This window comes from Lepisosteus oculatus, chromosome 2, assembly GCF_040954835.1.
Source record: "Lepisosteus oculatus isolate fLepOcu1 chromosome 2, fLepOcu1.hap2, whole genome shotgun sequence".
NCBI lineage: Eukaryota > Metazoa > Chordata > Actinopteri > Semionotiformes > Lepisosteidae > Lepisosteus > Lepisosteus oculatus.
In genome coordinates this window covers 42060461-42076206 of record NC_090697.1, presented here as the reverse complement: position 1 = coordinate 42076206, position 15746 = coordinate 42060461, and the positions used below count along the sequence as shown (strand labels likewise).

At 34.7% G+C, this 15746-nt stretch overlaps 1 protein-coding gene across 1 annotated transcript in view; it reads left to right on the top strand.

Annotated features, from left to right (window-relative positions):
- Nucleotides 1–10166, top strand: part of tpo (thyroid peroxidase) — a 33688-nt gene extending 23522 nt beyond the window's left edge. Inside the window, exons 13-14 of the mRNA XM_015349929.2 lie at nucleotides 7522–7621; nucleotides 9989–10166. Coding sequence (XP_015205415.2) covers nucleotides 7522–7610 — 89 coding nt within the window. The 3' untranslated portion in view covers nucleotides 7611–7621; nucleotides 9989–10166. The remainder of the gene's footprint in view (nucleotides 1–7521; nucleotides 7622–9988) is intronic.
- The last annotated feature ends 5580 nt before the right edge of the window (nucleotides 10167–15746 follow it).

Genomic DNA, 15746 nt, shown 5'->3' with positions numbered 1-15746 from the left:
CACACACTGTATATAGTACATGTTGTATAGCTTGGGACCAGCGAGACAATGTGCCTTTTCTGACATGACATTACCTTGACTTTCTCAAGAGAGATAAAACATCTGTTCTTTAAATAATGTAAAACGATAGGTTGTGATGCATTTCACATTTCAGGGATAGACTCTGTTCGAAGACCCTAGCTTTATTTTTCAACTTCCATATTGCTTCAGTTGCTTCCTGAATACTCCCTCAAGTACTAACAGGTATTAGCATGAAGCACTTATTCCACATTGAACATGGAGTAGGAAATGTTTGTTTTTAAACATCTTAGACTAGAGAACATTTGTGAGTTTAAAAATAATGAACATTGTGTTGGGACACTCTCCTCATGATGTCTGAAAAAAAATCAATAATTCTGTAAATCCATTTCTCAAACAACACTTTCATATTTTTTTATGTTAGAGAAAACATCACATTAGTAATTGCATTACTGATTTTTCAAGATATCAGTTGTTGTTTGCAACAAATCAAAATGGAATGAACCAGTGTATAACAGCATATGCTAGATAAACAATAGCAAAGAATCAAACCTACATATTTTTATATTGCATTACATATTTTAAATGAGTAAATAGATAAACTATTTTTATTACATGTATACAGCTCATGTATGTCTCAATGTATAGGTCATTGTTAAATGTGTTGAACCTTCAATGTCTTAATACACGTTTGTACCAGCAGACATACTGTAAATGAGTGTGATTATCCCCAGAAACCAGTGTGCCACAGTTTATCTCACTGCATCAACACCAAAGGAAGCTACAAGTATCTCTGCTCACATGTTTGTACTGCTCTGTACATTTCAAAACAAGCAGGGTTAACATTTTCTTATCTTACATAATTGACCATCTGGTTTCACATATCATTCTGTTTTGTGTACCAGTTTCTATCGAAGGAGAACAGAAACAAAAACAACAAACGACAACAAAACCAGCTGCAACAGCTGTTTACTATTATTACAGCATATTATCTCCCAGGACCACTCACACTGTACATTTGACATTCTGCACGTCATATGACAGCCTGTGAAGCCACTGAGATTATAAAATTAATGTACAGATGCAGCCATTCAAAATGCGTGGGTGATACCGCATTATTTTGCGGTGCGTTTTGCGCAGTCTACTGCGAGTTACCATAAATTCTCCTATAATAACGCAAGCAAAATAATAGTATCCGGAATTTCCGCAAGGTGGAGCTAATAAAGCTCAACCTCTCATGTTTGAGCTGTCGCCATCAAAGTCTTTAACGAAGATATTACTAATAGTATTAATAATGAATGACCTTGGACAAGTTGTAAACTCAAAGTATTGCCCTGGTCCACATTCTTTTTTTCATTGACCGTCTTTGTAAAAGTAACACCACAGCATTTCGCAATCACGCATTTGTTTCCAATCATGCAAAGTACAGTAATTTTTGAGAATCGATTCACCATGCCTTTCACATGCTCATAAAAGAGATTGATTTAGGAACATAAACATATTACCGTATGCAAACTGTACTGTATACAGTATGTATAGGTATATTTAATGTCTTAACTGTGCCCGTTTAAGTATTGAATATTTATATGGAATTTTACCACTGAAGGGAAATCTTAGTAGCTGAGCATAAAAAGAATAGGGGCATACTGTAACGCGTGTGAAGGCCATAAACGATATTAATTTTGGAACTTTTCGAAATTTTAAGTCATTTTAATAACAATGAATAGTCACCTAGGCGTTACAATATAAACATTTATATTGATTTAAATCGCAAATGCGGGTTTAAATATATGTGTTTTTTGATTCACAATCAGACAAATGCAACATAAATTGATATCTTTGTCTTCTAAGTATCTTAATAAACTTTCAGCATAGCTTTCTCCCCATTTAGATTTATTTTTCTTGGGATCTTGGGATCAAACGTGGAAAGATTAGATTGTAATTGTTTTTATTTTTTAAATACATTTTAGAAAAGTGTAATCTATACTAAAAAGCTGTACACCACCTGCTATAAAGATACATATTGTAATACTTTCGAGTTCGGATAGGACAGACACGAGAACTCAGACTTGCGGAGTTGAAGCAAGTTAAAGCCTTGATTTTATATATCACCTTAAAAAGTGGCATCTCAAAGCAAAGTAAATACCCAACACTGATTGTACCCAACTGTCATGCTAATAAAGCACCTTGAATTGAATTGAATTGAGGGAGAGAGGGGGGGAGGGCGAGCGAGAGAGCCGGGACAGACAGGCAAATAAGATACACTCCACAGACATTCACAACAGCAACATATCATAAAACGTTTGCAGATATAGTTGAGTTATTACTTGGTTTTCAAAGTGAAATGAAATACAATATTGTTGTTGTTGCTGTTATTGTTGTTTTTATCCTGTAAAGCGTTTTGAGAAGCCACCTTTAAAGGGCGATATATAAAAGCGCTGATTCTTATGGAATGTGTTCCGTCGGGGATTCAATTTTTTTTTTCATCGCATATCTAAGGAAATAGCAGTATAACCTTGTTCATGCACAAACAGTGGCATGTTACATTATTAGTTTGGGTGTCTCCTCTTGCCAGAAAGCTCTAAATTGCATTTTGAGTGCATTTTTTGACTTTTATTTAATTGCAACCCATAAATAAAGCTGATACCATTTAGAGTTTTAATTATTTTAAACTGTATTACAGCAGCACACTGCAACGTAAATTGCAAAAATGCACTTGGAATCTGTCCAAGCCCTACTCTGTCAGGCATTTTCTTGTACTGTAACGGACACCAAAACTCCCTTGCTTTTAACAGAGCGTTTCATACTTTCCAACTATGAAAATTATTTAAACTGCGACACATCATTCAACCAGAGCTCGAAATATCACAAGGATCCTCTAGAGCACAGCAAAGACTATTAAAAGTATACTAGTGACAAACTAGTATACTGTAGATCTTTTTTTCTGAACCGGGGAAAATCTGATCATGTTTCTCTATAACAATAATAAAAAACATTATTTTACATATCACCTTTATGTGATATCACCTCAAGGACAGCACATACAAGGGTTAATTGCACAATGGACTGCGCAAAGAAATACATATAGTCTTCTTTAGGTGTGAGGGCAGGAGTGGATCGCAGAAAGTATAATCAGCAAATTAGGAAAACAAAGAACAGGACAGGTGAGACGTTTATCCAGAGAGCGAGTGATCAGAAAAAGGAACAGCTGTTACCCCCAGGTTTTACGCTCTCTCTCTGCTGAATGAATAAAAGCATTTTATTAAAAAACGCGTTTGCGTTTGTCTGGGTATTTACTTTGTAATCTGTGGTTAACATCTACTGTATTGCTTTGAGATGCCACTTTTAAAGGTGATATGTAAAATAAAGTTTTTTATTATTGTTATAGAGAAACATGATCAGATTTTCCCTGGTTCAGAAAAAAGACGATTAAAATCTGTAATCTTTCCACATGTATGTCATCGGAAAATACAAGAAGTTTCTGCTTTGTGTAAGGATGGTATCAAAAAGTAATCTAAGTGGTGAGAAAGCTGTGCTCCTCAAAGCGCTTTACAGGATAAAAACAATAACAACACTAGTGTTAGGCTGGGCAAACGATTTTTTTATAGAAATACAAAATGAGATATAATGATGTGTTCCGGCTAAGACATTAACGAGTACAACCCCCCTCTCTGCTGGAGTGCTGGCTGTGACGAATTAAACCGGTTTCACAGGTATTTTCAAAGTAGAAGTGGGCGAGATTTCCAGTGAAAGACACCTCCCCCCTCCAAAACCAAGGAAGTACAGTACTTACTAGTTAAGAAAGCTAGGCTCCTCAATGAAATCGCTTTAACATGCTAATGCGTTGGTGTAACAGTCCGGGCATGGCAAGCTTCTAATGTCAACTCGACTCGATTGGAAGACAATGAACATTTTCTAGCCCTAAATGAATTAATAGCAAACATGGTTTACATAAAATACATTTTTCCAAGAAAGTTTATAATAATACGATCTATAGTTGAAATCTGAGCCTAAATAAAAAGAAAAAGCATTTTCAGAGAGCAATTACGCTGTGTTTAATTGCTTCTTTTAATTGTGGCAAGCTTCTAATGTCAACTCGACTCAATTGGAAGACAATGAACATACTCTAGCCCTAAATGAATTAATAGCAAACATGGTTTACATAAAATACATTTTTCCAAGAAAGTTTATAATAATACGATCTATAGTTGAAATCTGAGCCTAAATAAAAAGAAAAAGCATTTTCAGAGAGCAATTACGCTATGTTTATGTAGAAAAAGTGATTAGGTTTATGAGCAATCTAATTACTTATTCGTTTAAAACGCTATATAAAATAAAGTTTATTATTAATTTGCTGGACAGACCGGTGAACATTATTATGGATAAGACAAAGATAATGATCCTGATCAGTTTAGAAATCTGTGTACGCTGTAAGGTTTTTACTTAAACTTTTAAAATACACGTTTCAAATAGAAAGAAATCATCTTCCTGGTACAGTATGTATAGCAAACCAGCACGTCTTTTTTCTCCAATCAGAGGGGTTAGATGCTTGGTTAAAAGCAAAGGAGAATGTCTGTTAAAGTGGACATAAAAACAAGAGTTCGCTGGCATTATATCCTAGAAGACACAGACCGGCGCCAGACTGGGAGAATGCCCGCAGCATAAAAGAAAATGCCTGATGAACTAGGGATTGGACAGTTTCCAAGTGCTTGTACAATCAATGGAAATGTTCAAATAAATGTGCAAAAGAAATAAACAAAATAATCATTTATTTCTTTATCATATTGGCTAGCTAATGTCCTCTCTTTGCTAGTTAGTGGCTGTGTTTCTGCGTTGGGTAGGAACGGGTGACTGTTCTCAGGCGGAAGATGTAAACAGCTTAATTTTCGTGTTAAATAATTTTTTAAAATTTAAATTCATTCTATACAGCAATCGCATATTTGGGTACCGTTTCATAAAACGTTCATGCTCAAAATATTTAGGGAGAAATGGAAGACTGGTGTGTATTTTTTCTTTAAACTACATAGACCAGCCATACACAGTACAGTTTACGTACATACAGTATGTTTATGTTCCTAAATTAATATCGTTTATGACCTTCAGATGCGTTATGCTCCTCTTCTTTTTATGCTCAGCTACTAAAATTTCCCTTTAGTGGTAAAATTCCATATAAATATTCAAAACTAAGCGGATTAAAATGTGCACAGTAAAGACATTAAATAATTAAATCTTTTCACTATCAACCAATGCACCACGAGTGCCCCTGTCGGTCATTTTGGCCAGCCAATCACTTACGGTACCCCGCGGTGGCTTGTGGGTAGATTACCATACCGCGGGTTTGTACTGCGCATTTTCAATGGCTGCATCTGTAATATGTTTTTAGTTTTAACCATTTTTCTGGATGAGGTAAAAATGGAAGTTTCCAATTTAAAAGGATTGGAAACGTAACGGGAGCCAGTCCAAGCTCCCGTGAAACGTAGTTCAGGACCCTATGCAGATGGTACAATCCAGAAGTGGAGAAGGACAACAGGGAAGAGACTTTGAGGAACAGGACGGGTTGACAGACAGTGCAGCCTGACAACAGTGATCTGGTGCTCGGGGGGTGTAGCGTAGACAAACAAATCCAAACTGTCCAAGGGGGAAATCCGGGGCGCAGTCCAGAGTCCAAGAACCAGGTGTTTCATCCAAGACAAACAAGGTCCGACACAAACAAGTTTAAAATCCAGAACAGGAACAGAGAATAAAAACCAGGGTAATGAGGCCAGGCTCAGATGGTCAGGACGCCGTGATTAAGCCTATACTGTCGGGTCTCTCCTGGATCAACTGGTTGGTGGGCTTCTGGGCGTCCATCTCCCAGTGCTAAGCCAGGAGTAGAGGGAGTGCCAGGCTTAAATAATGGCAAAACAGGGGGCAGCTGCACATAATAAACTATAATAGCAAAGGGTCGGAGCACCCTTAAAAGGAGGGATGATGATCGTGACAGGAAAGAATTATGGTATAATGTGTCAGGCACTGTAAGTTACTTAAGCAGCTCTGTCAACAGAAAAGAATGTTACATTTCAAAACCACAGAAAATAAACTGTATTACAAATTTAGTTTCATATAAGAATACAATTTTCGATAATATTCTTTGTGTTCATTTATTATTTTCATATATATACATTTACACAATTAGGGGATTGTGAACAATAAAGACTCCCTACCTTTAAGCTGAAATGACTCGTGCTTAACAAAATTATTGACTACATTTAAAACAAAACTTTGATTTTTTTGGTTAATTTTTAATAACAAAAACAATAAATATTTATACATGTAATATTTTACCTCTCATATCTTATCCCTGCTCATTAAGCAATGGGAAATGATTTCTAATATTGTTCTCAAGTATCATGTGCGGTATAATTTAATTTACAGTTCAATTGTAGTACAATAACTTTAAAGTACAAATTATAGTATAGTTCTATTGCTTTCAAAAGGCTTTCAGAAATATGTAAAGAAATTGTATAGTTTTTGGTAGTAACACAGTCCTTAGATTGCACTTCAATGAGCTAAAAAATACAAAATACTGTTAACTCATTGTTAGTGTTTTAATCTAAACAAATTATCAGAAATAACAGAAATGATCAATTTCTGTTTAAGTACTGATGTGATTTGCAAAGAGGAATGTACAGTATTTTGTAAAAACAATACCTAGATGCTTACATACTGTACTTTAGAAATCAACCACAAATAAAATACTTCAGTAAACTTGGTTACAAGCTGGTGAAGACCTAATATTAGCTGTAGTAAATATCAATGGAAAAAGAAAGGTTTCTGTGCAACTGCTGTGGTCCTGCCTAAGAAAAGTTTTATTTTCTTTGGAATCTTTATAAAAACAGTTAACAGTAGTGACATGAATTTGTTACAGTACTTTACATCATCATAAGTGGAAATGTTTAAAAATGAATGAACTACAAGTCATTTTTTTAAAATCAAGCTTCATGTAAATATATACTGTACAGTTGCAGGCAGGACATAATTGCATCTGTCACAAACAGGATACAGTCTAAAAACATTCAGCAAGAATCCCCCTAGAAAATACTTAGGTCTTTGTGTACAGAAAATACTTTTGCAAACCCGGGGAAAGTAGAGGGAAGTAGCAGCATGAACTATGTGGAAAAAAAAACACAAAGTAAAACTGAACTAGAGATTCTAAATAAACTTAAATAAGTAAAACTACAACCATGACAAATCTTAAATACTGTACCTATCACTGTAAGTGACAACATCAATTATTATATGTAAAGAAAGCATTGCAAGTTACAGTGCAAACAAAAAGTCCTGTTTTCCCAGGAGAAGTATGCATCTAAAGAATTTCATGAAATCAAGCAATTCAAGCAATAAATTATAATAATGGTAAATAAATGTACATCTCCACTGCTCACAGCAATAAAGACGCCTTATGTGTTTTGCAACTCTGCAAATGTTTTTAAAAGAAAGCTATTTTCTTTTTGTATGTTTCAGATTCTGGAATGTTGACCAAAGGATATTTTGTTAACATTGTGATGGCATTAATTGCATTCATATCTTTGGTTTCCTTAATAGCGGCTTGATTTCAACACTGGTAAGAACTAATTGTGAGTTTTATCAAACATGAAATAGTTTCTTATTTATCCAGCATGTGGTTCTCCTGATGACTTAAATTCAGACAGAAGCACATCATATTCTGAAATACTTAAAATACCTATCCATTTTGCTAAATTATACTCACATGTATCTCAATTATTTAAGTTAAAAAATAAAATAAAGTTAACAGCAAATTAATAAGTGGAATGGTGTTTAGTCGTGGTATAGTACATTACAGCTTTTACTGTAGGTCTTATGTTTGTTTCTGGACTGTAGCATCATCTGTGTAGAGTTAGCAGGTTTGTGATGGGTCTGGCTTGTAGTGGTGTGCTGCACTGATTAATAACTGTTGATTCCATACTGAATGCAGTGAAAGTTATTGGAGGGAGCAGGAAACTATAGCAGCAAACAATGGGCACAAGATCTGTTACAAGCTCTGTCAAACCTCTTAGTAGCCTACTAATGATAAAAAAGAGCTAAATGAAATTGAAGCAAAACAATAATTAAAACCTGGATTTTAACTATGAACTGCTAAGGCTTGGGGCATGTCAAAATTTGACCTACCTAATTCATGATTAATGGCAGTTACAGCTTGGATTTGATGCATGGGTTGAAAGTTTGAATTTACATTGATATATGTATTTTAATTAAGGAAAGAGATCCATGAATTCATGACATGCTCTTTACCAGTTATGTAAATTTAGAAGATCAGTGGACAGACTTCACACGTGTCAGTGCTGTTCATTATCTGGCTTTCTGACTAATGTCCTCACAGCCCTTGTGATATCCATACATTTATGAGCTGCTTGCGAAATCTCAGTAACAGTTTGCCAAGTATACACTACATGCCAGGCTCAAACTGGAGTACCACAGGCATCAACGAGGACTCTTTACTAAAAATGAATCTTTACTAGTCGAGCCATTCAGGTGACTTAGAAGTGTCATCACCATTTTTAGTGGGCATCTTAAACCCAATTAGTAACAAGAAGCACTTAAATAACTTCCAATTTAACAGTATTTTTCTTCAGTGTTTACTTTTTTTAACCTCTACAAGCCACAAAAGTCATTAACACTATGATGTGTTTAATATCAATTAAAAATCTCCTTCTAGCTTTATTAATGTTTTACATCAGGATTTCTGTAAGCAAATGAAATCAGATTCTTTAAAATGCTCACTATGTGACAGAGTATGTGTAGTAGTTTGCCAAGGTAGAAGTTGTATAAGAATAGGTGTTCAGATATTTCAGCTTGATGTAACATTTATCTCATTTTCAATTTACAGCATGTGTATTGTGGGTTAACCTGGGAATGCAGGTTCCACTAGTAATTAATAGAAATGTAAACCAACTATAACTGTTTTGTGTGTATCACTCACTGAATTTCTGCTGAAGTTCACGGACACATTCCTAAGAAGTGGTTTCAATGCAATCAGTTATAAAAATGCAAAAACTATTTTAGAGTCAAAATAGAAATCTATTACTGTACATACAGTACAGTAGTATTCAGAGGGAGATAAACAATTCCTCTATGAACTAACTCCAGGCAGTATTATACTGTATGTATAAAATTGAATTTATATACTGACACGCAATAAATCACATGGCTTGTCCAGAAGCAGCAAGAAACATCAAAGATGAACACCTTAGACCACTTAATAAATCTCTGAATCCAAGTTTAAACTGCAGTGGCAACAGTATGAGAAGTTCAACAGAATAACCACAGCACACATAACAATCCGTAACATGCTTGGAGATTCAGAGGAAATGTCTTATTCATTCAATGTTGAAAACACCAGGTTTTTGACCAGACAGCATTTGTCTTAGTGATAAAGACACTGTGGGACATTTAAAAAAAATAAATTAATGCCATATACTCTTGAGACATGGATTATAACTTGGCCTGAGTCATCACAGTTAAGGTGTGGCAGACCACTGCATTATCTTATCTGATCTTCATTCTTGAAGGAAGAGTAATGGCTCAACAATACATGTACAAAATCCTATAACCACCAGTACTTTTGTTCCTTCAAGCTCATTGTGCTGGTACAATTCTTTAGGACAATAACATCAATGCACTTACAGTATGGTCAGAGTTTTCAGCTTTTAATGAGCCGTAAATATCTTTTTGGATTCTGTCTTCATTAACTTGCTATAGTATACACAAAGGAGGTCATATCAGATACTGTTAAATTGTTACTTTAACTTTGGCAGCACGACTTTGTTTATTAGAGAAAACATAATTGCTGATAAAATTAAATAATGCTTGGTGTTCTCAGGTTACATTCATGTATTTCTGTGTATGGTAATGTTTTTTAATGTTTAAGAAAATATTTTATTTTAAAATGGCTTTTCTCTTCTTATTGCAGGAGGTCTAACATTTCCATATAAATGGATACAATAGGAAAAAGCTTTTACACCACTCACCTGATTACAAAATAATTAATGTTTTGATGTTGATATTTCAAAATAGACATCATGGACAGCTTTAAAGGATACAACGCATTGATTTGAAAAAGAATATTTAAGTGTTTTTATTTCCATTAATTCTCCTCATACCTCATAATAGTCTGCCATCAGTTAGCAGGTTAAATTTGTTAGTAACTGTTCTTTATTAGCAACAGTTTTTATGAAATCTCATATTTTAAATAATTAGAAAAAGTTTCAGTAGATGCATAATATTATAATAATAGTATTACTTATCTTGTGCTAACCACAAAAATGTGATGTTCATGTTTATAAAGATAAAACATTATCTGCTCCTTACTAATTATCTTACTAATGATAGTTGTATACAGTAGTAGTTGCAAAGGTTTGAATAAATAAAACTATTTCTTGTTGCATGTTCCAATTGCCTTATTGAATTCTTGCTAGAACACTACTTACTGTCACAATCTAAAAATATTTAGACATTCAATTTTGCAACAATTGTTTTATGCAGTAACTGTCAAAAAAACTTAAAACTGTAGCATCAGAACATTATATTGAGTCATATTACAGTATATACTTTGATCATCAAGCAGCTAACATATAAATAAATGTACTGTTCTACTGAAAGATACTGTATGTCTATGTCTGGAGGCATTAAAATGTACAGTCAGAATATACTGAAGCAAAATAAAAATAAATCACCTCCAGTGTAATTTACTTTTCTCTCATTCCCTTTTGCATTTTTCACTTTGGAGAGAGTCAAAATGGAAAATACTTTGTATCATTTTAGTTAATTAACATGTTACTAAAGACATTGAGTACAGGGAATTGTTTTAGGTAATTCATAGTAACAAACTAGACGTGTGATCTAAATATGAAGCTTCAAAATCAAGTACAGTATATTCAGAAGAAAACAGATTTGTCACACAGATTCCATATAAACCTGCATAGTAATTCTAGAACTTCTGGAAATGTCAACATTATTTTGTTGCAAAATGTTAAATTGTTATAATATGTTAGGTGCCTTCATTGCTTTGGATTCCTACTGTATGTGCAGTGTATAGTTTCTGATTTGATAACATTGTAGCATGGTCATATGGATAGAGTAATTCTAGCAGTCATTTCATGCTCAGCAAAAATATAGCTTTTCACATGTATTTTTAATAAAAGTACAGGTTTCTAGCACAGTTGACTTTTTAATGCTTAACACATAGTACTATTATGCGTTTAAGCATGATTTAATAGAAACAGGATACTGACAACATTTGACATTACTGTATGCCATATTACTGCTGAAGTGTGGAGCTCTCCTATTTACAACTGCAAAAACGTGGCTCATATTTATTTTTGTGATCTTACACAGACACACCTAATGTGATGTCTGATTCTTCCTCCTAGTGGTTGTTATATTTTTAATAAGAAAGGACAGCTAGTAGAAACATTACAAAATGAAAGTAGGCCAATTCTCCACAAATCGGCATTGTTTGATATTATAGAACTATGGTGCTGATAATGTTTTAGGCATTACTAGCACTTATGTTTAGAAGCTTATAGCCTTGTGAGAATAGATAATGAGCATAAAAACTATATCTGTATTTCCAATGTATAAATATATAAATGTATTTGGTGTTGTGTTGCTTAATTGAGTATTGACGACAGACTATAATACATTCAAGTGCTTTACTGTTACATGCGTACTATCTTTCTAGCAAAAGTTGAATGGAAACAATTCTCACTTGCTGTCCTTCCTATGGGCTCATCCTGATATAACAACAGTCATACAAGACAGTGAACATGCTGTTCTTAAACAGCTTTCATGCAAGAGCAGAATGTGAACGTTATCCCATTATACCACAGTATACAGTATGTCCTAATCACCAGACACATTGAACCTTGTGGGATGAGCGAAGACGTATTATTTGGACTTCAGATATCAATGAAAAAGCACGTGTTTATCCAGGCGTTATGAGAAGAATGGAAGAAACTCACAACATTGTAGCTTTGACCTGGTGCATCATATACAGTGTGTATTATAGCTTCTCAAGGTGGCCACAGATGTCTAGCCTGTGACTTTCAAAGTAAATTGATGATTAATCTTGTAGATAATCAGTGTTGGTCCATGTTGTCATGCCTTATTGTAACAGGCTACAAAAACAAGAATACTCATGATATTTCAGCTAAAATTATATTGGTTTATGAAGAATTGTGGACACTTTTCTTTCCCTTTTGATACGTTTTTAAGTAGTTTAGATTTAAGCTTTCATTAACTCAGTCCTGCTACTCCTGAAGCAGGAGTAGGATTTAAAGACAGTAGCTATCAAAGACTAATGCATTATAGTATTATAATAACAGATCTCCCTTTGTTGGTAGCATAGCAAGGAAAATCTGCACACAAATAATTATCCTTTTATAAAGGATTTATAAAATGTATCCAGGCAAATGGACCACCTTGATGTCATTATACATTCACAAGCCTCATTCTACCATGAAAAATACCTAAGTTCCACTTCAACAGATTAGTGAAAAGTCCTCACTCAGTTGAACCTGTTTAGACCAGTCCTCCCAAACCCATATTCTCACTTACCAGCATGCTGGCATGGCTACAATTGAGGTTGTTACTCACAATGTGTATGGATTTTAATTTAATTTAAGTGTGAGTTTATAATACTTTTTCAAAATATCACAATGATCTTACTCTGAGCTTTTGTGTCTCACTTTCTTGCAGACTGCAAGGGTCTAAACAGATAACCTCTGTCTATTCTTAATGTTTTTTTCTAGTGTCATAGTTTTCACAGGTTCAGCAAATTTCTTAATTCCCACTTGAGGATGTCAGATTTTCTTTTTTGGGAATGTCTCATCATCACCTTCTGGCACCTCCACCCCATATTTTACACTTAGGTTGTCCTGTTATTACTCTATTCTATTATCTATCCAGTAGGGTATTAGGGGAGTCAGAGCCTATCCTAGCAAGCTATGGGTGCAAGGTGATAAACACCTTGCATGGGATGCCAGTCCATTGCAGGGCAAACACACAGACACAAACACAGACAAGCATGCTCTCATACCTAGGGCCTATTTTCCCAGAAAATGTGGAAAGAAAGCAGAGTACCTGGCGGTGACCCACACAAACTCATAGAGGACATAATGTACAAACTGCACACAGACAGCTCTCCAGGTCTGGAATTAAACCTCAGGTTCCAGCACTGCAAGGCTGCAAAGCTAACTACTGCACCCATATTATCACCCATATTATATACAGTAGTTTAACATATTAGTATCAGTCTCTACTTTATTTGATATATAAATTCTTCATAACGGATGATACACATGCTGTTCTAAGTGTTATAGTAACCAAGCCTCAGATTATTTACATAAGAACGTTAGACGTTATTCAGCTCACCAATTGCTTTTTCTCCTCCTTGAAATTTCTATGATTTTTATGTTTTATATAAGTGAAACTTCTTTCACATATAATGTTCTGTTTTGTAACTGAGCTCAATTCTGGCAACTAGGGGTTACATTCTTAAGTAGCTGGAATGCCGCATAAATTCTCTACCCACATTGTGACAACAAAATAGTCACAGACCAAAAAATCTTTCATGTTTTTTTTATTCTTTCAAAGACCATGCAGCACCAAACAGGTGCACTTTGATGCTGATCCTCATTAATGGCTTATACAGAGCTTTGCAACACTCCATCAGCTCGTCTGCTCCCAGCCAACCCTCAAGGACACACACACACATACACACACCCACACACTCACAAGATACTGTAAGCTTTAAACCCCCCCAAAAATACTTTGATTTTATAAACAAAAGCTCTATTGGGTAACAAATAACATGCCATCCATTTCACCACAGGCATTCTTCCACACTGTGCAAAATCTTTAATAACTTTAGCTGTAAAGCAGAGCTCCAGTACCCTCCCCTCTTCATGTTTATTCATCTTCTAATGTAGCTGTGAAACATTAAAAACAAGACCAGTTTCTAGTATGAGTGTCTCTGTCTTACCAATTTCTCCTTCCCCCTCTGGAAACTCAAGGCCTCTCCCCCTCATCATGGGAAAAGGTGCCACACACCTCTCTGAGGCCTCTTTGGGCACTGCAGAGGATCAGAGGAGGAAACAAATAATATGTTTTACTTCACTCTCCAGTGCATGGAATTCTTCATCATATCAACAGGGTATCTGGGATTCAGCTGTTGCCTACAACGTTTTACCATAGGTCCTCACAAAGCAATAAAAATTGTCCAGCGGCACTGACTATGCCCATGAAAAGGAATAGTAATTTCCCTAAACTCCATTAATATCAGATGTTGAATGCTGACTTTTCCAAACATACATTTTTGAGTATTTTGAATTATTGTACCATGTTCTCTACTAATCTTCTCTAGTTATAAAAAGGTTCTGTTCCTTCATCGTATTAAGTGTAGGACATTCCATTACTGTATCTGGTTTCTCTGGACTGATCCCAGAGCACCAATATCTTTTCTATAATGTGGTAACCAAAATTGTCAGCAATATATATCCTATTGTTTAGTTTTACTTTTTAGTTACTTACCCGTATTGTCTAAAAGACGTAAATGATGTATCAACATGAACACCTTTTTCCATAAGTAGCCTTTTCTGCTTCAGTGTTTCCCATTTTCCATTTATAGTTAATGTTTTTGCTACCTGCATGTAAAACCCTGAAACTGCCTAGACATTAAATGTCATTTGTTAAGTGCTCACTTAATCTTAACTTTTATCAAGGATTTTATCAATTTTTAAAGGAGTAACTTTGTTTGAAGCCTTATCATATGTGTTAACACCATACTGTATGTGTAAACACCAAAACACCAATGATCCACTTTAAAAGTAGATCCACACTACTTCAACAACTCCAGTTAGATTTTTTTCAACAGGTATTGCTGTAATAATCTGATGTTTATAAAAAAAAGATACAGTGTACCTGAGTGTGTACAGTATATGTTGCCTGAGCTACAATGTGTCAACCACTGCATTGTGGAGGTGGATGAAACAGTTCCTGGTTATTAATAAATGATAGAGTAGTTGGCCATCATCTTCATCATCATGTCCTTAAGTTAATTTTCACTACTGTCATCATTAAACCATTTAAAGGAAAGTGACATATTCTTCACATTTAAATTATGAATGTTATCTGTTTTACAGTATATGTACTTAAAAATTATACCTTAAGCAATCCAAGGCCCACATGAAAGAAAGAAATCAAGGCATCAGAACAGCAAGATTTTCTGTGATTACTAATCCCAGTGCATATCTGGCTTTTCTATTAAGATGATTGGACAGCTAAGTGATACTGGAAACGCTCATTGAAATGAAATCATATTAGGTTTTCCTGTGTCATTACTTTGAGAACAACTGCACTGGAACTGGATATTCAGTGAAAACTTTTTTACCTGAATGCAAAAGGCTTATTCAGAGGTTTTAATGAAACCTTAAACAAAAATAATTCTAAGACTAATTCAAAATTGGCAGATCTTTTCGTAATAATGGCATAAAAACCCAACTTCTACTCATAATTTGCTACATAGTAGGCCTACTGTGAGTAATAAAAATCTGAGAGGTTTAAATCCTCTGGAGTCAAGGCTCACAAATTAGACGTCAAGTTTGATACCTTTAGAGATTTTCGTTTGACAGACCACAGGAAATGAATCGTCTAACAATTTATCTAAAAAT